Source organism: Marmota monax, unplaced genomic scaffold, assembly GCF_021218885.2.
Source record: "Marmota monax isolate L192 unplaced genomic scaffold, Marmota_monax_Labrador192_F-V1.1 WCK01_AAM20220418_F8-fsc00036, whole genome shotgun sequence".
Lineage (NCBI taxonomy): Eukaryota > Metazoa > Chordata > Mammalia > Rodentia > Sciuridae > Marmota > Marmota monax.
Window position 1 is genome coordinate 677,037 of NW_026694491.1, and position 24,818 is coordinate 701,854.

General features: G+C 36.2%; 1 protein-coding gene across 11 annotated transcripts in view; it reads left to right on the forward strand.

The window, feature by feature from the left end:
• The first annotated feature begins 4,840 nt into the window (after positions 1-4,840).
• Positions 4,841-24,818, forward strand: part of Anks1b (ankyrin repeat and sterile alpha motif domain containing 1B) — a 1,117,917-nt gene continuing 1,097,939 nt past the window's right edge. For 10 of the 11 annotated variants that reach the window (XM_058571278.1, XM_058571279.1, XM_046419347.2 and 7 more), the window contains exon 1: positions 4,841-5,004. In XM_058571278.1, the coding sequence (XP_058427261.1) occupies positions 4,871-5,004 (134 nt within the window). In that variant the 5' untranslated portion in view covers positions 4,841-4,870. The remainder of the gene's footprint in view (positions 5,005-24,818) is intronic. The other variant, XM_058571272.1, reaches the window with a different exon arrangement.

Here is a 24,818-nt window from a genome sequence, read left to right on the forward strand (position 1 = left end):
TGATAAAACTAGATAATGAACTTTTGGGTCATCTTATCAGACCTTCTGAGTGTATAAAGATTTGTCAGAATACTAGGTGTTTTCCTCCTCTCAAAGAGATGGTGTAAATGTATTGAATTTTTAGGGAGCTTCTCCTAGTGAGAAAGTAGTTTGGAGGTAAGACTACATTTTTCAGGGTGCTGTTTGTGGGGTCACCCTGGGGTACACATGCTTTCAGTAGCACATTAGCAGGTTTGTCCTGAGAGAGGAGGGAGGTAATGACAAAATCAGCAGGATGGTGATGGAATGTTGTGTGGTGTGAGATCCTGGGGGAAACTATTCCCCCTCTGTAACTTTCCCTAGAGGAGAGGAAATGTTCCAAGAGAATAGTGAACACTTCTGGTCTCTTTCCCTAATCATTTCCACTGGGACCACTTTACCAGTGGGTGGGAATTCCTTGCTTTCAAAACAAGATTCAGGCTCAACTCTGGCTTTTTTTTCCCTCTTGCCTCACCTGTCTCCTGAATCCCTAAAAAAGGCAACGGGCTTTTTTCTGCTTCCTACCACATTCTGGGATCAAGACCTTTTCAGTCTGCTTTTCAAAATGGCTCAGACTCCATTTATTTTTAAATTTTTTATTTGTTCTTTTTAGATATACATGACAGTAGAGTGTATTTTGACATATTACAACATACATTGAGTATAACTTATTCTAATTAGGATCCCATTCTTGTGGTTGTATATGTTGTAGAGTTTCATTGGTCATGTCAGACCTCATTTATAAGACAGCCTTTAGTCTGGCTAGGTATGTAAAGTCAGATTTGCAGATATAACTTTCTCCAAAGGTAGGTCCCAAGGTATTTGTAAGGCAGAAAGGGTGTGCAAGATCAGAAACCACGGAACAAGAATGAGGCACCCAAAGAAGGTTTATTGGAGGGCGCTCTGAGGCCAGGTTCACTGGTCCACGAAAGGGTGAGGGGCCGGTTGGTCAAGGCTGATGTGAGTTGATGGGGCGTTTGCTTCAGCCGGTGGGAACCAGTGGTGGTTGGGGTCCCTTGCCTGGTCAGCTTCTGATTGGCCATTTCCTGTCTCCTCAGCCAGGTGGAAAGTCCTTGCCCACAGCCACCATGAAAGGGGAGGGGGAAGGGAAGCCTGCTGACCCAACAGTATATATTTATAGGGAGGGTGGTCCTAGTCTTCTTCTTGGTCTAGTTTTAGTAGTGATTGATGCACTTTGTGGGATACTAAACACTTATCCTGACTTGATAATAAAGATGGTACATGAATGAGATACTCATTTGGTTTCTTACATTTGTTTTCAGTTGGTTAGAAGTTGAAGAGGATAGGTGATTGGCATCTCATGGTCCTCAACACTTGTGATCCTTAAGTATTCAGAAAAACTGCAAACATTGTGATATGTTTGGTGTTTGGGTTTCCTTAAGAAGATGATAAGGGATAGATTTTGTGCCACGTGGCCATGAGGGGAAGAACAGAAATGCATGCAATCAACACAGGAGGCAACGACCTGGTCTCCTATCCAGGTGTCTAGTATATTCATGTTCAATAACTAGGAATTTTTCACTTCCGTCACAGCCCATGAGCCCCAGTGACTTCAGGGCCTGAGAGGTGGAAAGTAGGTATTTTCTAACTCCACTCAAATTGCAGGGCTATTCTATCTTAGCTTAGTTAATAACTTCACATTACAAGACATCATCTTTTCCTTTTCCTTACTGCAAACAGATCTTGGTATATAGTTCTGAAATTGATTTGGATTCATGTTCCTTAAATGACTTTTATCTTTCTAAGTGTCTTATTTATTTATTTATTTATTTTGCAAATACTTCCATGCTTGCTTTATCTTTGCCTTACTTCTCATTTCTAGTGAGAAGAAAAAAAAATAGTCGTTTCTTTTATTAATCAGCCCCCCCTTGAGTTACTTGTAATATATATATGAGTAACAATTCTCAATTTGTGAAAACATACTGAGAATTATTTTTGTGTACATCAGAATTTAAAATAAGTGATAAAAATACAACTAAAATAAGGAATTAAGTTTCTGCAAAAATTATATCTACCTTAAGCCCTATTGTCAGAATTCAATGAGACAAAGTGAAGAATCTAGATGTTACACACTTACATATTACACAAATATTACATATTTCTTTATAGGCACAGAATATTGGGACTGGCAATACCAGTGGAGATCAGATATAAAACTTAATTTATCTTTTGTGCAGAATGATATCTAGATTGTCTAATTAGTTCCCAAGATTTTCTGACTCTTTCTGCCATTCACAGATTCAAAACATCTTGAGTAAATATGGACATTAAAAAAATCTGGATATTTGTTGATCCTCTTTGGATTTTTGGAAGAATGCTTTCACTTTTAATTTGCTTGTTAGTTCCCATGCAGCCAAAACCTTTGTTCTTTTCATAAAGAAGCTAAAAGGTAACTAAAAACAGCAACAAAAAAAGTGTAGAGTTCAAAAATTGCCTTTGAGCATCATAAGTCAGTAGAGTGCCTAGAATCCTTTGAGTAAATCATTACTAAGGTTCTCTCCTCAGAGGTTGCATGATTTTGATAATGATGACTCAGGAGCCTCCAATCACTAATTCATCCATGATTAAATGTTGTTGTGAAAAATGTTGGTGATTTTTTCCCCCTTTTCTTTGCTCAATTGAATACCAACAGTATATTCCAGGAAAGTTATGTTCTGCTTAGGTGGCAACATTAGGAAAGGCGAAGAAGGATTTCCCTATGCCTTGTTCAAAATGAATCTGATGGATCCTTACGGCTTGTTTATTTAACTGTTTTGCTAGTCCTATTATGCCAGGGATCATATATCATCTTATCATCATTCTAAAACAAGAAACCAAAGTAAAACCACACACTAGCTCAAAAATTTACATCCTTCAGAAAGCTTCCAATGAGTTGTCATGATTTAACTAATATTTCTGATCATTCAAATGAAATCTCAGAACACTAAATTCCATAAAAAAATTTTAAATAATTTTTGTTATTTATCTTTTAATATCTTTTGAGTTTGCCTGTTAGTTACTTAAGATCTTGACCTATAGCAGACAGACCTGGATTTGAGTCTTGGCTGTTTTACTTTCCAACTGCATGATCTTGGGTTCATCTGTTTCATTTAAGGGATAAAATGGTACCCATCTCTTGGGATTTTTGTGAAGGTTGAGATAAAAATATGGAAAGCACATAGCACAGTGTCTTGTATGTAGTAGCTGCTTTTCAAATGTTTGCACTAATTATTATCTGCCTATTTTACTTTTCCATTGGGGCAGGAAGGTGTATTGGGAAGAGTGGGGGGTGAATGATTCCGGAGTGAGTCAGTTCTGGGGTTCAGTTCTGAATTAGCCAATTACTCTGTGTGGCTTCTTAAGAATTTCAATTAACTCTTTGAGCCACTACTTCTTTATTTCTAAAATGAATATACAGTAATTATATGCAGATCACCGGGTTGGTGGAAGCAAAGTGCCTATTATGCTCCCTTCCTATCAACTGATTATCAACAAGTTCACATTTATGAAGTCTATTCCAAGGACAATGGGCAGCAAAGGTGTCACAAGAAGTTTCAAAAGAAAATAAACGCGTTCTCCACCACTGGCAGGGAGAGCAACTAATGAAATCAAGCCAACCACGCACAGTGAATTGCTGATGACACATGCTAATTAAAGTGGCTCTCTCATCCATGCCCATTTATATTTTCCCCACTGTGGATGTGGAGGAATTTTCAATGAGAGCCTCTTTTCTGGTATTTTTACAAGTCAGCAGATCTCCAAAGCCCAACTAAAATATAAGGTGATGAACGACCCCAGAAAAACTGGAACAGTCACAACTGCTCAGTGGCCAGTGCCACAGAAACTAGGATAAAACAACCTCTTCCTTCTAAACAAGGGCAGATATCTGGGACACCCAGGGAGAAGTGAGGCGGGAGGGCGAAATGCGGGTCAGAAGCGGTTGCTGAAGGGCCCCTTCCCAGCACCAAAGCGGCCTGACTATCACCGTCTTGGTCCGGGGCCCTGGGGCCAAGGAGGCGTCGCGGCCACCAGGAGGACGCCAGTCTTCACAGAGTTAAACCTCTCCCAAGGAGACTGGAGGAGGAGGCTCCCCGCCCACCAAGGGGGAGCGAGCCTCCCGCCGGCGCCCCGCCCCCGCCCCCGCCCCCTCGGGCCGCGCCGCGGGCCGCACCTGCCCGCGCGCACACGCCCCCCGCACGCAGGCCTGGGAGGCGCCGCCGCCGCCCTCGGCACGCGCCCGCCGCGGCTCGCCCGCACCGCCCTGCCTCGGCGCGGGCCAGGGCCACGCGAGCCGCCGCCGCCGCGCTCCGCTCCTCCCCGCTGCGGGCCGCGGACGCCGCTGCCGCGTAACGGCCGAGGCGGCCGGCGCGGAAGCTGAGGAGAACCCGGGCCCGGCGTGAGGGCTCGCGGGCCGCCGCGGTCATTAGCTGTGCTCCGCTTCCAGCGAGGACAGTCTCCTCCTGCTGCTCCGACCGCCTCAGTCCTCATCTTCCTCCTCAGTCCTACCACCCCCTCCAGCTCCTCAAAAGCACCCCCGACCCCCTAGCCCTTCACGCCCCACCCGCGGGAACCAGGCCTTGGAAATTCGGGGGAGTGGCTGGCTGTAGGGGCGCGTCGCGGCTCCCAGCTCCGCCTGCCCCTCTTCCAGGACATGGTCTGGTCCCCATTGTAAAAGCTGCGCCCCGAAGAGGAGAGCGTTGTGTTCTCGGCGTGGGCTGCAGGGATATCTCCGGGCTGAAGCGCTTGCATTATTTTAGGGTGGGGCGGGAGAGCCCTGGATTTCGGGGAGTGGGGGTGGGCTGGGAGGAGGACCCGAGGAGGGAAAGGACTCTGGGGGAGTCGGTGAGGGACTATGGGGAAGGACCAGGAGCTGCTGGAAGCTGCTCGCACTGGAAATGTGGCTCTGGTGGAGAAACTCCTGTCTGGCAGGAAAGGAGGGATCCTGGGCGGTGGATCCGGACCCCTGCCCCTGTCTAATCTGCTAAGGTAAGGACGGGCACCAGCTCTGGGGATGGCACCCCTCGTTATACATTGTGATGGATACATCCTCCTCCTCACGGTTTTTGCACCTGGTGGCTGCCAGCGTTTCATTCTTAAATTAGGTAGGAAAACAGACTGTGTGTATGGAGAGGAGGCATGAGACTCCCAGATTGATGCCTTAGATTCTTTGAGTAATTTTAAAATAGCCTTCCATCAATGCGTCAGCCAGCTACTTTTTTTTCTGAGCTGTGTTGCAGAACTTGTGTATGTATCAGTGTGGTTTGAAGAAAATCGGATTTCCATCACTGTTTTTTTTTTTTTTTAAATATATTTGCAGCTTCAAGCTAGCCCCCCTCCTTTTTTTTTTTTTTTTTTTTTTTTTTTTTTTTTTGGTCTATTTAAATGAAACTGACAGAGAAGCTATTGCGTGCATGCAATTATCCTCCGAAAGCCACAGCCTCGGTTTGCTGCTACCTTCTCTTGCAGAAGGCATTTGCTGTGCTCTGGGGTTATGACCCCCACAAAATGAAGAAAGTGAACCTGAGGAGATGTCGTCAACTCTGGAAGTGTGTAAAACTTGATGAGGCAGATTATGCAGCCCCAGCAATACTTTTAATCACCTCCACATAAACTTGGTTATTATCTCAGGATGCAAGATGCTTGGTCTGGATTGGGATAGTATGTGTAGAATATACTAGAGGCCTTTTAATGTGAAGGTGTTGTAGGTGAGACGAATCTTGCTTGGAGAATCTTTTTAAGACGACATTTAAAAAAATGTCAAGGTCTTTATTCAGCAGGCAGTACCTTAGAGATAGCAAAGTTGATTTGCATATTTGAGAAACTATTAAAAGTTGAATTGATGGACAAATGAACTCAGCTGGGAGGGAGGACTCCTGAATAGCATAAAATTCAAGGAAATTTATTTTATTTCTCAAATCATGGCTATTCAGTTTGTCCTGCGTATTTTTGGAGACATCAGTTATCATATCTTCACCTCACAACATCTCTTAAGCAATCCAACTAAACTTGTAAAATTTTTAAAAATCCCAAGTGATTTTCTTGGTTTTTAAAAACTTCCTTTTTACTCTTGGCAGGGCTTCATACAAACTTTTGAGTGATGACATTGTGTTCTTTGCATGGGTTCTTGTAGGTTGTAGCGGTCAGTGCAATTAATTACGATACTGCTAACAGTGAAAATGAAAAGTTCATATTACAGTGAATTAAATTTAGTTGGAAAATAGTTTGATGAGAGTTTTAAAAGCCCCGTATGTTATCATATGTACTCATTGACAGTGACATTTTATTGGAATGACAGTTACCTCAGAATAATGAATATACCATATATTTTTCAATAAGTCTTAGAAATGATGACTTGTGTGTAAGCTCTTTTTAAATAAATTTTCGCTTTCAAAAAACAAGTAGCCCATGTATGCATATTTCCGACTACAGTTCTCATAACTGCCTTTAGTCACTGGTAATTTATTGAAAAAGTTTATCTAGTTACAATTTTAAGTTATAAGTGATGTAAATCTCAGGGGTTACATTAGTTATAAAAATCATTATGGCTAGACCTGAATGCTGAAAGAAGTTTCTCAAAACAGTTTCTTTGAAAACAACTAAAGAATTCTTTGAGAACAGTGAGAACTTCGGTTAATTTCATCCAGGCAAATGGTATTTTCAAAAGACTGTGACAGAATTCAAAGGCAGATATCTTTCAAACACTCCTTTCCCAGTTGGGTCATTTTTTTAAAAAAAGAATAGATGTCAAAGTTTAGGAGTAAAATACCAACTATTAAATGATGGTAAACAGCAAATAAAGTGCCAAAATTGTGAATAACAGTATACATCTCAAATAGTAGGTTTTCTCTTTTGCTTGTTTTGTCAGAGGTAGCAGCAGTAGCTTTATAACAGGAATGCACATGGAAAACAAACTAAAAGAAAAGTTCATTGAGTAATTTGAATGAAGTTGTAAAATTAGAAACTAATAACATTTAAATTTGCATTTATCTGTTTCACCCTGAATAAACAACTAAAATAGCATCTTCAAAGAAAATCAGAATTGAAATTGTAATTCTTTGGGTGATCCTTTGAATAAAATAAAATTTCTAACAAGACACTTTTTACTTAGCTATCACTTATTTTATGATTATTGTCATTAGAAATATATAGGATATTGGACTGGGGTTGTGGTAAAGTGCTTGCTTAGCACGCGGGAGGCACTAGCAGCACCACATAAAAATAAAATATTAAAAAAAAGATATCTAATGTTTTGAACAACCAACAATAAAAATTAAAAAAAGAAATATTAATGAGAAATTAAAAAAAAGATATCTATAGAATAATGGAAAATGTGACTCCCCCCTCCTCAACTAGCCTAATGACACTTAGAAATATTTTAATATTTTGAAATGAATTGTGGAATAGGTTTGGCACTTTTTTCTGCCTGCTTTATTACTTGTGTAGTAGTAGTGTCAGACCCTATGCTAAATAATTCCATGTATCATCTTATTCATTTCTTATGTCAACCATAAGAAATTGATTCTAATTTTATAGATGGAGGACTAAAGAGATAGGAAGATTAATAACTTGCCCAAGATCATTTAATTAGTAATGCCAAGGATTTGAAATTTAGTGATTCACATTTGCTTTACCATATATATATATATATATATATATATATATATATATATATGTATTTTTTTTTAGTTGCTGATAGATCTTTATTTTTTTAATATGTGGTGCTGAGAATCAAACCTAGTGCCTCACACATACTAGGCATGTGCGGCTACCAGCCCCTTTAACAGATCTTAAATCTTATTCAGGATTTATTTTTATTCACAAAAATTTAAGGTAGATGGACAATTTAGATAGTCCAATCTGAAGATTTTTTTTGCTACTAATAATTAAATTTAAAAATCATCAATTCTTTTCTAATTAAGAAAATGTTGACTGCCCTATAAGGGTTTACCAGCTGAGAAATTTGCTGAAGATGCTTTCAATTACTTATTATGTACTAACTGAGCGGTAACTGTATGACGGATAGTCAGGTATGCTTGGGTGACCCCGTCATTTTCAGCAAAAGTAACAATGCTTTTAAGTAAACATAAAAAACCTCTCTAATCCTCACTATCCTTTTCTACAGTGGAGATAATAATAGTACCTGTCACATAGGGTTATTGTAAGGATTAAATGTGGTATAAAGTAATAAATGAAAAATGTTAAGCACATAGGTGTTCATCATTAGTGTTATTCTCAAGTACCTTTAAAGCACATGAGACTATTTTTTCCTCTACTTTTTTTTATTGGTACATTATAGTTGTATATAATGGTGGCGTTTATTGTTTGATTCTATTTCCTAAAGCCTGAATTACTAAAGATTTGCTTTATATTAGACTGGAAGTAAATTTCCAAGTCAATTTTTCATTGGAATCATAGAATCTTCAAATAGAAATGGCCCTTTAATCCAACTTCTCACTCAGTGCAGAAATTTCCTGTATAACATCACACTCTGATTAGTTATTCTAACCCTGTTAAATCTCCCAGTGACTAGATCTATTCCATTTCTTTCCCATAGCTCTCATTATTTAAAAAATTCATTTACTTTCCTGTAGCTTCCAGTAGTCGGCACTTGTATTGGGTCAATATGAAGTAGTCTAATTCATTTGTCAGGACAGTTCTTTGGGTGCCTGTATTTAGTTAATTTGTGGAAGAATTCTCATTTTCCTTGCCTGTTATGTGACAGTATATCCTAGGTGTTAAGACCTTAAATATTCATATTTTCCACTACTCTTGGCCTTCTTTGCATATTCTTTTTTTAAAAAATTGTTTTTAGTTGTTAATAGACCTTTATTATTTATTTATTTATATGTGATGCTGAGAATCGAATTCAGTGCCTTACATGTGCTAGGCAAGTGCTGTATCACTGAGCTACAACCCCAGCCCCTTCTTTGCATATTCTTAAATTTGGGAATTACCTTCTTAAAATATAGTGGCAGGAAATGAACAATATTCCCTGGATGCCATTTGACCAGTATAGAAAATAGTAGGGCTGGACATACTGTTGAATTTAAAAAAAAGAAAAAAGGATTAAGAGCATTCATAGTATAATATTATTTTTTTAAAAAATATATTTTTATTTGTAGTTGGATACAATACCTTTATTTTATTTATTTATATGTGGTGCTGAGGATCGAACCCAGGGTGTTGCATGTGCTGGGCAAGCCCCCACCACTGAGCCACAACCTCAGCCGAGTATGATCCTATTTTTATAAGAAAAAAAATGTATGTGAACATTTATGATGTGTGTAAAGTAGTCTGGGATGATAAAACACCAGAATGGAGATAATATTCATCTTTGGTGGGATTGTGGGTAATCTTTAATTTCTTTTTCTTATCTGCATTTCAGATGTTCTACAATGAATATGTATTATGCAGTTAAAATGGCAGCTATTATAACATGATACAATGAAATTATTACCTCCTTAATGATTTAAGACCTACCTACAAGTCAAGATTTTCTAAGCCATGAAATGGTGTGGGTTTACACTGAGCATGTAGTCAATTAAAACTTCCAGGTATTTTTTTTCCCCACTCAATGACCTGCGAAGACATATTCTCTCTCCTGGTGTTTGTAAAAGTATTGGTTGAACTTAAATTATTCGTATTACATTTCATCTTATTTGTTTTAGCCTGTTTTATAATATATCTAAATCTTTAAACTAATAAGTCTATCAGCATATTAACTTGTCTCCTCTGCATCATCTGTAGATTTAATGTTTTCTATAAGTGGTATACAACACACCATAATATATCCCCAATGAATCTCTCTTCATCTTAGTTTAAATTTAAAAGTATCAATCTTTATGCATAGTATTTCTCCCTACATTTGAGCCACTTAATAGAACTATCAGCTACTTCTCTGATTATACTTGTGAGAATATAGTGAGGTAGTTTGTTTATTGCCTTTCTTAAATTCATGCCATGTTCTGTTTATGGCAATACTTTGATCTATTGCTTTAATAGTATAAGTTCCACCAAAATCAGGATGTTTATTATAACTTGTTTTTGGTAGTGAGCCATTGATAATTCCTAGCTTTTATGAATATTCTTTTTAGCTTCTTGCATCTCATTCTTCTGGGTCTAGATCTTTAACACACATTTAAAGCAGCTAAGTGTCTCTTATGATATCTCTGTTTGGAGTTTTTAATAATCTCCTTATTTGTTTATCCTTTGTAGTTTGAAAATAATTCTCAATAGGGAAGACAAAAGCCAAATAAAAGTTGGGAAGAATCAGATTGTTGGCACTGTTAGATATAAGAGAATATTCTTCTGTGGTCTAAAACCATCCACAATTTATACTGTTGGAGCTTAAGGTTATGTTATGAACTATCATACCTCCCTGTTTTTCAAACTTAGTTGAAATAGACTTTAGCATTTTTCCTGGGAAAGTATTTATTTCTCTTTTGTGTTTTTTTTTTCAGTTATATCCCTTACCACTCTGATGCTTAAAGAAATATGAGCTCATCAGAACTCATCTGGATACTTACTTAGATTGAGTTGCCTCCCTGTTTTTTATCCTCTAGATTATATACAAAATTTCATTTTGTTTAACTTGTATATTTTATGAGGCAGCTGCAAAATTATTATCGCCCCCCACTGAATTACATTGCCAGCCCTTTTTATTTTAAGACAGGGTCTCACTAAATTGCTGAGGCTGTCCTTGAACTTGTGATCCTCCTGCCTCCACCTTCCCAGTCACTATCTTATAGGTGTGTGGCACTGCTCTTTGTCATAGCTACCTTTTAGTCTAAGCAAAAATAATTCTCATTTAAATAGTACATTTTTAACTGACTGTAGTATTAAGAATTATTTGTATTTTAATAAAGCAATAAAAGTTTGTTAATACCTTATAGTTACTTGCTTTTTTTAATGCTCCAGAGTTGAATAATACATAATGTATATTTAGTAAATTCTTGTTTAACATAAAGGATCCAGTTCTTAAGATACACGAGTGAAATAGTTAGATCAATAAGAAGAGTGTGTGTGGGGACACCAAAGGCAGATAGACCAGAGAGCTTATACATGTTTCAGATTTAGGATTCCACTCGTGAAGTTTTTGGTGCTGAGTACAAGGAGCTAAGAAGCAACCAGGAAGCATAGTAATGTTCATAATTTGGCCAGTTGTGGTTATTGGTACTCTAACATAAGAAATTTACTTTTAGGGAAGCTGCATTGGTTAAACAGAATAAGTCACAAATAGAGCAGTCAAGCCTCATGAAAATGTTATGTCTATAAAAATAGTCAAGTTGCAAGTGGGTTATCTATTTTAGATAGTAATGATGTTTGAAGCGGTGATTGCACTATTATGTTCAGGGAGCTGTGTCTGCCAGAGTGAACAGTGCCAGCTGCATCATGGGAAATAAGGAGCCAGGAGAGGGAATTTTGGTGTTGACCTCTTTCTCTACTAAGCAGGATTTTCAAACTCCCTCTTCAATACCCTGAGAGCGATGGATGTCGCAGCGAATTAGGACAGCTAGGCAGTGACTAGTACTCATCCTGTTCATTTTTATATTGCACAGTTGTTAATGTGTGTGTCTCAGTGATTTCTTATCATGGATGGAATGGTGGAGCAAGTCCTCTCTGACTTTAAGGCAGAAGTGTACAATATTCAGCAGTGTTGTTGTTGCCTTTAGCAGTTTAACCTCACAGGTGACAGTAAACAATTTGATTACTTCCATTGTATATTGAATAATTTATTATGTATTTGAGGTAATTTTGGAAAACTTTCTCCAAAAACCTATTATAGAACATTCTTTCTGGGTATTTAACTAGAAATGGAAGCTGACTGTAATGTAAATCAAGGGTTAGAAAAAAACTAATTTAAACCTATGGAACCTGAAGTTATTTCACATTTAATATATTTTAGTGTGTCTTTGGTTTCTGGTTTGAACATATTGCAGAATGGTATTAGTTAATTAAAATACTGTGAGTTTTGATTACTCATGTTGATAAGAGAATACTTTATATTTGAAAAAGCTAGAATTTATACAGAATACTCATCTGTTTTCTAGTTCTTTCTTGTGTGTGTGATGACAATGTCTGGTAAACCTTATAGGAGGCCAGAGACATGATGCCAGTTGAAAACCCAATGAATTTTAAATCTGAGTGAGGCTTGAAATTGGTTTTTGAGGGTGGATCAAAAAGTATGGTCTACCCAAATCTTCACCATGTTGGCTTAGGATCTGACTTTCTTAACAAGACTCCTAAAGCACAAGAAGTAAAATCAAGAATCAGTAAATGAGATGAATTCAACTAAAAAGCTTTTTAGCAAAGGAAACAATCAGTAATGTGAAGGGAGAGCCTATGGAATGGGAGAAAATCTTTATGCACTTCAGAACACTAATCTCTAGGATATATAAAGAACTCAAAGCACATAAACCAAAAAACAAAACAAAACCCAATCAATAAATGGGCTAACGAACCAAACACTTCACAGAAGAAGAAATACAGTCGATTAACTAATATATGAAAACGTGTTTAACATCTATGCCAATTAGAGAAATGCAAATCAGAACTACGCTAAGATTTCATCTCACTCCAGTCAGAGTGCCAATTATCAAGAATACAAATAACAATGATGGTGAGGATGTGGGGGAAAAAGGTACACTCATACATTGCTAGTGGGATTGCAAATTGATGCAACCAATATGGAAAGTGGTATGAAGATTCCTCAGAAAACTTGGAATGGAAACACCATTTGGCCCAGCTATCCAACTCCTCCGGTTATACAAAGGACTTAAAATCAGTGTCCTACAGTGACACAACCACATCAATGTTTATAGTAGCTCAGATCACAATAGTTAAATTATGGAACCAACCTAGGTGCCCTTTGATAGATAAGATAAAGAAAATGTGATATATATACACAATGGAATATTATTCAGACTTAAAAGAAGAACAAAATGATGGCATTTGCTGGTAAATGGATGGAGCTGGAGAATGGAGAATATTATGCTAAGTGAAATAAGTCAATCCCAAAAAACCAAAGGCCAAATGTTTTCTCTGATATTTGGATGCTAATTCACAATAAAGCAGGTGGGGCTAGGGAATAACAGAGTAACTTTGGATTAGACAGGAGTGAAGGGAGGAGGGAGGTTATGGGAATAGGAAGGAAAGTAGAATGAATCAGACATTATTACCCTATGTGCATATATGACTACATGACTGGTGTGATTCTACATCATGTATAACTAGAAGAATGATAAGTTATACTCCATTTATGTATGATGCGCAAAGTGCATTCTACTGTCATATATAACTAATTAGAACAAATTAAAAAAAAGATGGTCAAAAGATAAATTTTTATTTTTTCAGTTTCTTTTATAGTGTCCAGAGAGTGTTGACTTCTGAATCTGTTACTTATTGATAGTGCTTGCTTATTAAATGTCATGTCTTCATGGATCTAACTTTAATATAGAACTTTGATTCATTTGTGCTATAGAGTTATTTAGATAGAATCCAAATTGTGTTGTGAGAGTAACTGTATTTAACATAGTTAATTACTTCTAGTTAAGTGATATGAAAGAGTCTTCTTAGATTGGTTACCATTTTTTTTTTATCAATGTGGGTCAAGTCTTGTCTGATGGTTGTGGGCCTAGACAATCAACCTCATTTCCTGTTACCTGCTTGATGTTTTTGTTCCCATACTGCATTTCCTCTAACTTTCCCATCCAAATCACTTTTTCTAGAAAAAAGTCTTTTCTAATTACTACATGTTCACTTTGGCTGTAGTTTTGGAGACAGCTCTTTCCTAAAGGAAGCAAAATTTGTTAGAGCTGGAAGGGATTGTATAGTGAGAAGTATATCAAGATAAGCCTTGAAAGTTGAGAGGTCTACAGAGTTAGATTTCAACATCTCTAGTTTCATGTTTACCTCAACATTTATTTCCCCCCAACCTGATGGAACCAGGCCTCTTTCCTGTCTTTACTCCAAAAACTACTTATGGCAGATGTCAGTTAATTCATAGGGAAGTGCAACTGCTAAAGCTTTTAGGAAGATGTATTTTTAATATTTTAACTTAAAGAGGTAATAAAATCTTATGCCAAACAAAATAGTACATTTATGAAACTTGGTAGTAGAGCATTCTAATGGAGTTGCTTTTATCTGGTTTACAAGAGGGAGTGAGCATTTATCCTTCCTTTTATAAGGCTGTAGAGGAAAGGATTGATAGGGACATAGCACTGATAATATTGATAATTGAGAGGCTTTTTAAAATGCTACTTATTTAATTCCTATAACTTTTTAAAATTTTTTTTAAGAGAGAGAGAGAGAAAGAGAGAGAGAGAGAGAGAGAGAGAGAGAGAGAGAGAGAGAATGAGAATCTTTTTTGTAGATGGACACAACACAATGCCTTTATTTTTATGTGATGGTGATATCCAACCCGGGTCCCGCCCGTGCTAGGCGAGTGCTCTACTGCTGAGCCACAATCCCAGCCCAAATTCCTATAGCTTTTTATCAGATCTATATGTACTCATTTTATATATCAACATATGCTTATTTCCAGAAGTTATTCCTTAGATTTGTTATATTTATTATATAATCACAAGTGACAAGCTATGAAATAACATTATGTAAGAGCTTTCATCCCAGATGTTTGAGATTTCAATTATTTTAAACCTATTTCTTTTTATTAAAAAAATTCATGTTGCAAGTTGACTTTAGTATCTAGGTTATGAACTAACTTTTCAACTTTTTGGTTCTGGGATTGAACCCAAGGGCACTTTACGCTGAGCTACCTTCTCATTTCTTTTTATTTTTTATTACGAGACAGGTTTCTTAGCTACTTGAGGTTCTTGTTTGATACCTCTAGTTACTAATCTGCATTTGAAATGGCTTATGTATCATACAGATATGCTAAATATAATATTAAGTTTTGAATATACTAAAAAACTAGTATATTTACTTACAGAATTATCTCTGCTTTGTGTAGACTTTTACTGCTAGTGTGGAGACACTGGAGTGAGTGGGAGTGTGTTTGGGCGAGCAAGAGGAATTATGCAGGGATGTTCTTTGGCTTAGTAAGCTCCAGTAGTGAGTAGCCTAGCACAGCGTTGTTTTCTATTGGTTTGCTTTGGTTAATCATCAGAGTGGTCTGTCATTCTGGAGACTGATAGAAACTGACTGTGAAGACATCATCAAGGGTGTGGGAAAGCAAAGATTACAGTGATTAACTATTTCTTAACCCCCCCCCGCCATTTGTGTGTGTGTGTATTTTTTTTTTCCTGCAGCATACCAGGGTATACTTAGAGGAAACTTAGAGGAAACTTATCAGCCAACCAAATACATCCAACTAATCAACAAATCAATCAGAATTTTATAGGAAACTGACAACAATGACAATGGGACAGTTATATAAACAAAGAGTTAAAATACAGTGTAATATATACTGCAGTGGAAGTATCACACAAAGTTATAGGAGCACTAGGGCACCTCTAATTCTACCTGGTAGGAGTACTTAGGGGAAACTTTAGAGAACTTTTAGGATGAGTAGGTATTTGTTAGGCTGACAAGTATGAGAGAAGAATATTTTAGGCAGAAGGATCAGTATATACAATAATAATGTATAGAAATATAGAATATGATTTGGAGTATTTGCTGGTGTATGTGCGTCCCAAATACGCTAACTTCTTTATATCCAATCTTCACAATAATCCTCAAGGTCTTTATTACCAAGACCATTTTTAAATGGGGTTAAAGATCAGAAAAATTGAATAACTTGCCCAAGTTATGGAGCCAGTAAATAATATATTCAAGATTTAAATTTAGGTATTTCTGATCCCAGGTATCTTTTTTTATGTGCTATTTTACTGCCTGGTTACACAAGGATCAGTGTATATCCTGGATTAAGGTATGAAAATACCAATACATTTTCAGTATATAATTAAATTACTTTTTCTACAAAATTTTTTTGATTTTTTAAATAATAAATTAAATACCTTCATTTTATTTATTTATTTTATGTGGTGCTGAGGATTGGTCCCATTACTCTGCACTTGCTAGGCAAGCGCCCTTCTGCTGTCACATAATTTTAAGCTTGTTTATGATAGCACAGTAAAATGAACAGTAAAATGAATTGAGTTAAAAAAATAAGTTAGGTAAAGATGCTTCAAAATACTTCATTATGAGTTCTTTTCATTTTAAAACAGATTGTTTTACCAAAAATTTCTTGGGTGCTTGATGTTGTCTAACATCGGTTGTCTTCAGAGGTGGGTTCATCCCAAGTGTGTGGGTTTATTTCTCACCTCTTCTTTCTTACACAAAAAAGGAAAAGACAGTCTTCATTTTATGATCCATATCTTTCAAGCCAATCAATCTGAATCCATAGTTAACTCATTTTTAAGCTCATGATTAACTTGGGGGTTTGTCAACTCTAGCATTAAGCTCTGTAGAAAATCCAGGGAACCAGGTCCCTCTATCTTTGTTATACCTTTCTCTCTCTTGTAGTTCTGATGTATTCTTTGGCTTCTTTAACCTGAAACTCATAACTCCATTCATGAAAAGTTTTCTATATTGTATTTTATTTAATCCTGACTTATATCTCCACTTTTTAGAACAGTAAATGATGTAAATGAAAGGAATAGCAGAATGGAATGTGTAATGTCCGAGTCTTGAGTTTGAATGCAATGGACATTTAGCTTTAGGCAAATTATTTAACTTCTTTGAGCTTCAGTCTCCTTATTTCTAAGTAGAGTGGTAAAAATAATAGATATTGTAGTCTCCCCATGCATGGTTTCATTTACTCATTGTCAACCATGGTCTGAAAATATTAAATGGAAAATGATATAAGTAAACAATTCTTAAGTTTAAAATAACTTTATTATAGTATATTATTGCTGTTGTTAATCTTATTGTACTTAATTTATAAATCAAACTTTATCATAGTTATGTATGTATAGAGGAGAAAAACAGTATATGTACCATCTGAGGTTTCAGGCATCTGTCATGGGTCTTGGAACATATCCTCCCTGGATAAGGGTGGAGTACAGTAATTATAATGAAATAGTGCAATGCTTGTCGAGTAGGAGGGAATAAAATACTTATTCTTATTACTTAGACATTAATGGCCATAAAGAACAGTCAGTATATATGCACAATTATAATTCATAATCATACTACACTTGATCTTAGCCAAAAGGCCCAGAAATCATAATAGTAAGTACTAATTATAGATTTCATGAGTGTGTTTATTTAATGGGAAACTCTGGGACATTTGCATTGTACTTCTTTAGGTACATTGTTTTAACCCAAACTTTAAGTGGAGTGACTACAGGCAGGAGTACAGGCAATTAGGGCATGATATTGTTTGGCTAGTTATCTGATTCCAGAGGTAAGTGATTGGTTTTTTTCTACTTACTTCTAGGAGAGATACTGGTGACCAAATATTTAGCATTTGTTTCTTCTGCTTTCCTCACAAAACTAATTTGGAGAGAAAGAGATTGTATTCCATTAAAGTTGTGCTGTGTTATCATCCATTAGGTTAATTGGTTCCTAATAAGCCTATCCTGAATATTTTCTTTCTTTTTAAATCATTAATTGACAGATATTTCGGCGGGTATATACTATATATTCAGCATGGTGATATTGTTTTGGAGGATAGAAAAACAGACTCTTTTCTAGGCCCTTATAAAAATTACCTAATAAAATAAATAACTACATAGTAATAGTTAATTTTGCTAGGGCACAAAAGTTCACAAGTTTGACTTTTTTTTTTTTTTTTAATCAGTCTGGTGTCAACATTGGGCTTCCACCTACTTCTGTACATCAGTGCATGCTCTAACTCTGACTGCAAATCATGTTTAAGTAATTCCTTAATAGGTGGAGGGAAAACTGTGTACTATCAATTTTTTTAATTTAACATTTTTTAATTTTGAAATTATCACATATAATGGAAAAACTGGAAGTACAGTTCAAAGAACTCACCCCTCTGTGAACCATTTGAGAGTAAGTTGCTTAACCTGATTACCCCAGAGTATTCTGGCTATATATCCTGTAAATAAGGACATTCTCTTATATAGCCACAATACAATTTACTAAAATCAGTAAATTACTTGATTATATCACAATCCCTGTCCTCAGGTGCCATTTACTTTTTGCTAGTTGTCTCAATAGTGTTTTTCATTGGGATTCAGTTTAAAATCATGCATTGCATGATAATCAGACTTCCTTAGTCTTGTTAGTTTTTCAGTCTTTTACTTTTATGACACTTTTTTTGACACTTTTTGGATACTGTAAGCTAGTTACTTTGTAAAATGTTCCTCAATTTGGGTTTGACCCTGTTTTCTCATGATTAGATTCAAGTTATGCATCTTTGGCAGGACTGTCACAGAGGGATGTTGTGTTTTTTTCATTGTTCCCTATCAGGTGGCACATTATTTGATTTGTTCCTCTACTGATAATGCTCATTTTAATAACTTGCTTATAACGGTGGTTGTCAAGGTTCCGTATATACAATTATTCTTTTTTCTTTGGTAATAACTATTTTGTAAAGAGGTAATTTAAACTATGTAAATATCCCTTTCCTTATAAACTTTATTTTTTCATATTTGTATGTACCCCTTGGCTTTTTATTTTATTGCATGGATTATATTACATTACTGTCATTAATTTTGTTATTTAAATTGTCCTAAATGTAGTCAGTAAGACCCTTTCTAGATTGACTTTTTTGAGCATTTACTTGCTTTTAGCATCCTAAGATGTCCCAGAACACATCTTTCCCTGTCCCTGTCCTGGAACTAGCCCTTTCTTCAAGTGACATGATTCATTTTATTGGAAAATGATAATTAGAAGCTAAGATTTGGGTACTGTGTGTGTTCATGGCTTTTGGGGTGTCACCTCTCCCAGGTCCTGTCAGCCAGGGAGTTACTATATGTAGATATTCATACACAGAAATGCACATATTTATGTTTATCTTGAAAACCTTGAGTTTATAGTGGTATCTAATTCCAGTCAAACTCCACACATAGACTTCATTCTATTTGTAACTTTTATCTTTTTCAATCCTGGCTTCTGATGTTTTTGTATATATGCTTATTTGGCAAAATGCCACTGTATGTATCCAGTTCTTTCTCCACTGCCATCCCTTCCTCAATCTGTTAATGTCTACCTTCTCCCCTCTTCAGGTTCTACCTCTCCATGCTAGGTTGTGTTTTTTTTTTTTTTTTTTTTTTTTTTGGTACTTGGGATTGAACTCAGGGATACTTGATACCAAGTCATATCCCCAGCCTATATTGTATTTTATTTAGAGACAGGGTATCATTGAGTTGGTGAGTACCTCAGTGTTGTTGAGGCTGGCTTTGAACTTGTGATCCTCCTGTCTCAGCCTCCTAAGCAGCTGAGATGACTGGTGTACGCCACCATGTCCAGCTAGGTTGTTATGTAAAGATTTCTCTTTGTGCTTCTCAGGCTCTGACTTCCTGTGCTGGCCTATATCTGCAGGGTGTACCCTTTTCATCCTGCTTGGTCTCCAACCCTCTGCACTGGATCACTGACTCTTGCATGAGGATATTCTCTCACCCTGTTTGAATTTTGATACTTGTGTCAGGATGGTCCCTTCTGCTGCCACCACACAGACACCCTATTTAAGCCCTCTCATATCCTACCAGCCCTCCATGGAGATGCCTTCTCATTTAAGTCGGCTCTGCCATCCCATACTAGGCTGTCCCTAGTATGGACATCCTCCTATCCTGGCTTGGTCTCTGTCATTTCATTGTGAGCCACTGTGATTTCCCTCTTTTTGCTGGTGTGGATACTACCTTTCTCTGTCCAACTTGATGACTTTAGGGATTGAATTGTTCATGAAGAAAAGGGAAATGAGGAAAGTAAAAAGGAAGAATGGAAAAAGAAATGAGAAGGAAAGTAGCATAGTATTATCATTATTATTATTTTTTGTGATGATGATCTTGATGTTCTTTCCAAGTCAGTGATGTATATACCTTATATTGGAAGAAAATAAACCCATGAGAGTTAAGAATTTTAGGTAACATGGAGATTATGACCAAAGAGTGAGTACTGTGTGGCAGTTCTTCTGACACTGTTTCTTTTGCAGTTAGAAGAGAGATAATGATAATTTGACAGGCTGGTCAGCTCTTTGCAATTTTTTTAAAAAGAGAAATGGTTTATTTCAACTCAATATTTTTTTCTAATTAGTTATGCATGATAGCAGAATGTATTTCACTTCATTGTACACAAATGGAGTACAATTTTTCATTTCTCTGGTTGTACATGATGCAGAGTTGCACCATTTGTGCAGTCATACATGTACCTAGGGTAATGGTGTCCATCTCATTCCACCATCTAACCTATCCCCTTACCTCCTCCCCTTCCTTCTTCCCCTTTGCCCAATCCAAATTTACTCTATTCTTCCCATGCCCCCACCCCCCATTGTGGATCAGCATCCACTTATCAGAGAGAACATTTGGCCTTTGGTTTTTTGGGATTGGCTTACTTTGCTTAGCATGATATTCTCCAACTCCATCCATTTACCTGCAAATGCCATGATTTTATTCTCTTTTAATGCTGAGTAATATTCCATTTTGTATATATACCACAGGTTTTTAATCCATTCATCTATTGAAGGGCATCTAGGTTACTTCCACAGTTTAACTATTGTGAATTGAGCTGCTATAAATGTTGATATGCTGTGTTACTGTAGTATGCTGATTTTAAGTCTTTTGGGTATGGACCCTTTGCATTTTTTGAGCTTTTTTTGTGGACATGTAGTAAGCTTCCTGCTTGCCTAAGAGGCAGAAAATCTTTATATAGTTTTTGCTTTATTTTTAACTATTTTAGTTTCTATTGTAATTGTCAGTGAAGTGCACTCTCAAGAATTTCAGTAAGATGATGATAATGCAGAAAAAGTTATAAAAGCTTTGAGATAGTAACTGTCATTCACTGAAGAAGTTGAGTTTGCAGAATTTGATAGACATAAGGATTTCATCAAGTAAGATTATTTTATTATATGATACTCCCACTGTGATTTTAAAAATGTCACATAAACATTGTCAGGCAGTTGACCAAATATGTTTTAAAAATGGCAAATCTGTATAGGTCTTATAAAATGATTATTTCTCTAAATGAACCAGGACAGTAAGTAATCCATACTGGGGATTTCCCAGACTTTAAATTATTGCCAGAAATTTATAATTCCTAGAAACAAAACTGAGCATAAATCTTCCAGGAAGCTTTTTAGTAAATATTTACTATAGCTGAAAAATACTATCATTATTTGCAAAAAGTGGGAAAAATTAGTTGAGAACATTTCAGAAATAATTCATTACAATTATCTTTTGTACTTTTAAAGACCATTCAGCTTTTCATGCCAAATTCCAGAAAAGGTAAACAGCAGGCAGTAGTATTAGTTAGTACTCTCCTTCTCTAGGTTTTGCAAAACGTACTCTGTGGAAAGATGATCAGAATTTTAATTGTACTGTTTAAGAATGGAACTAAACAGGTGTGGATTTTAAAAATGATGTACTTAATGTAGAAAGATCTAAAAAGATCATGATTCCTACTTTTACATTCCTGTTTTCTTATCAATAATATGTCCTTTTCATAGTATTGCATAGTATTTGTCCTTTTTTTTGATATTATCCTTGGGATTGCATAGGAATAGTTCTTAAGTGTCACAGTTTGTAACATTTAATTAGCAGAACAAAGGTCTAAGCAGAGTGCCTACATTATCTGTTCCCCATTACCCATCAAAATGTCTCCCTAACTCTTGGTTTTGGGGATTGACAGATACTTATTTGTTTAGCAGTCTAATCCATATTATTATCACTTCTGTGATAGAAAGGATCCATGTCCAAAATGACCTTCTTTGGAAGAATTGCTTGCTTGTTCTTTAAAGAAAAATGAATTTATAAGACTGTAGAAGTGTCTTATAGAATTAAAACAAAACAAAACCCTGAACTGCCAGGCTGTAGGAAAGACTGGGAATTAAAGCAACAAAGATCCTTGGGACAGATCTTTAAATGTAAACTAGAGGCTGCTGGGTCTCTCTGAACTCAGTCTCATGTGTGGGGAAAGAAGAGTACAAAATCTTAGAAAAGGGGCATGTGGGAAAAAATGTTTATTACAACTGTTTTGTGAATTTCTTGAGAGAATACACCCTACTCAGAAATTTTTGTTCATTCAGAATTTCCCACTTCCTCTGTTATACTTCCGTTACCTTTTTTTTTTTTTTTTTTTTTTTTTTGGTACTGGGGATTGAACTGAGGGGCACTTGGCCACTGAGCCTCATCTCTAGCCCTTTTTTGTGTTTTACTTAGAGACAGGGTCTCACTGAGTTAGTGCTTCGCTTTTGCTGAGGCTGGGTTTTGAACTTGTGATCCTTCTACCTCAGTCTCTGAGTAGCTAGTTTTACAGGTGTGCGTCGCAGTGCCCGACCTTCCTTCTTTAAAGAACCAAAATACTGTGTGACTATGGGTTTGTTTTTCAATGTGGTAGTGGTGTTAGGAACAATGTTTTAAGTGTCAAGGAGTTTTTAGTAGTAAAGTCACTCAAAAAAAAAAAAAAGCCTAACCCTTCTGTTTTCCTTAGTTCTATGCTATGAACATTATCTAGCCCCTACCATTGTTATTTTGTAATATTTATTTTAGATCAGTGAGAAACCCTTTTAAAAAACCCTGTAGACCCCTAGTCAAGTATGGGCCTCAGCCTGAAGTAAGAAAAATTAATCTAGACTTAAAAATTTATGCAGATTCAGACATAGTCCAGGCTTTTCCTTTTAGTTAATATATTTAGGTTTCTTGCCTTTTTTTTTTTTTTCTGTTTGATCTGCTTCCTTAATAGTTCAGCTGTTTTTCTGCTGCAGCTAAGCTGTGTCAGCTTTTGCTAGTAAACCTGTGGAAAGGAAACTAAAACATGCTCTTTGACTGAAGGAAACAAAGGAGTTAGAAATAGAAAGAAAGGGAGGTTAAGAGAAAGAGACACGGTTGGCCATAGTTTTCTCAAGGTAATTTATTTGGCTAGTTCAGTTAAATACTCAAGAGGCCAGATTATCTGTCTTGGAAGTGTGTAAGGAAACCTTATCCTGGATAGATGGTTACAGCCTAGAAGAAAAGGGCAAAGCTTATCCACAGGGATTCAAGGATTTCTACCTTTAACTTTTAGAGCTTATTACATGGATAAAGGTATGCTTTTAATCTGTCTTTGAACCATTATTTCTAAACATCCATAATTGTGAATCTTTAAAAGAATTCTCTACATTCCACATTTATACACCACACATTTTGCTCATATTTCGTCTCCTGTTCTTTTTGCAAACAAAGTGCTCATTTTGGCTGTTTTCCAGATATGACAGTTGGTGGACATGCTTCAGTAGAGAAAAGGAAATTTCCCCTGCTTATCTATTCTCTCCCGTCTGCCCAAGATAGTGTGGCTGTCAATTGTGACCTGATTTTGAAATAATTTATTAAATAGAGGGATGCATGATGTTATTTAAAATTTTGGGATGACATTGACTTTTAGTCCTTTATAATCAGCTCTTGACTAGATTTTCTGGGTATATTTAGAAATTTCCTAACTCCTTCAGTGAATTCAGATTCTGTTCAGTGTCAAGTATGACTTAATGTTTACTCAGGAAATAAATAAAAATACACTATTCAGAAGACGAAGCAGATATATATATATATATATATATATATATATATATATGTATATATATACACACACACACACACACACACATATATATAAAATGTTTTTTTTGCCATGAAAACCATCATTTTGGGTATATATTCATTTTATAGGTAAGGATAATGTTCTTATTAGCTAGTAGGCTGCTTAAGAAAATAGTCAAATGAATATAAAATACTTATTTTTGGTAGGAGTTTATTGATTTCATTAAATATGTTGACATCTTTCCATTTTTATGTTAAAATTTAATGTATGTGCCATTGGTAATAATTTAAGGTTTTTCACTTATAATCTTTTCATCTGAATTTGGGAGAGGAGTCTAAATGAATTACATTTCTCTTAAAAATCATGTTTTTTGGTTTTAAAAATTATTACTTTCAAAAATTTATGCTAACCTTATATCTCCAATTCATTCCTCTTCTTGTACTCTACACATAATATTCCCAATGTGCTATTGAACATGTCCCCTTCATTGTAGGTACAAAACTCAAAAAACATTCATTATTTTTACCCATAGTTCTGCTCTGCTTCCTGTATGACTCTTTTTTTGAAATATTTTTTTTTAGTTGTAGATGGACACAATATCTTTATTTTATTTATTTATTTTTATGTGGTACTGAGGATGAAACCCAGTACCTCACGCATGTGAGGCAAGCACTCTACCACTGAGCCACAACCCCAGCCCCTTTGTATGACTCTTGTGTTAGGAAACAACAGCGTACCATTTATCTAAGGTAGAAACCTAGAGCCATGCTTGACCATTTTTCTCACAGCTTACTTGTGTCCATTCACTATCACTGATTCCAATATTAGGCCTTCCAATCCAGTCCCTCTTTGCTATAATAGGAATAGTTCTAAAATGGTTACTTTTTGACTTAGAAATACATCAGTAGCTCTTCATTACATGAGTGAAGACCAAACTCTTTAGCATATTACTTGAGGCCTCTTGTGATTTGATTTTTCTTAACTGCCTTCTTTTTCACCTGTCCTTCATTATAATGGCATCCTGCAATTATACCCGATTTCTGTAGTTGACAGTGTCAGCAGGAATTCTTAGCTTACCGATATTGCTCCCCCTGGAATACCCATCTTTCCTTGTGTGCTTAGTGAAGCCCTTTCATCCTCAT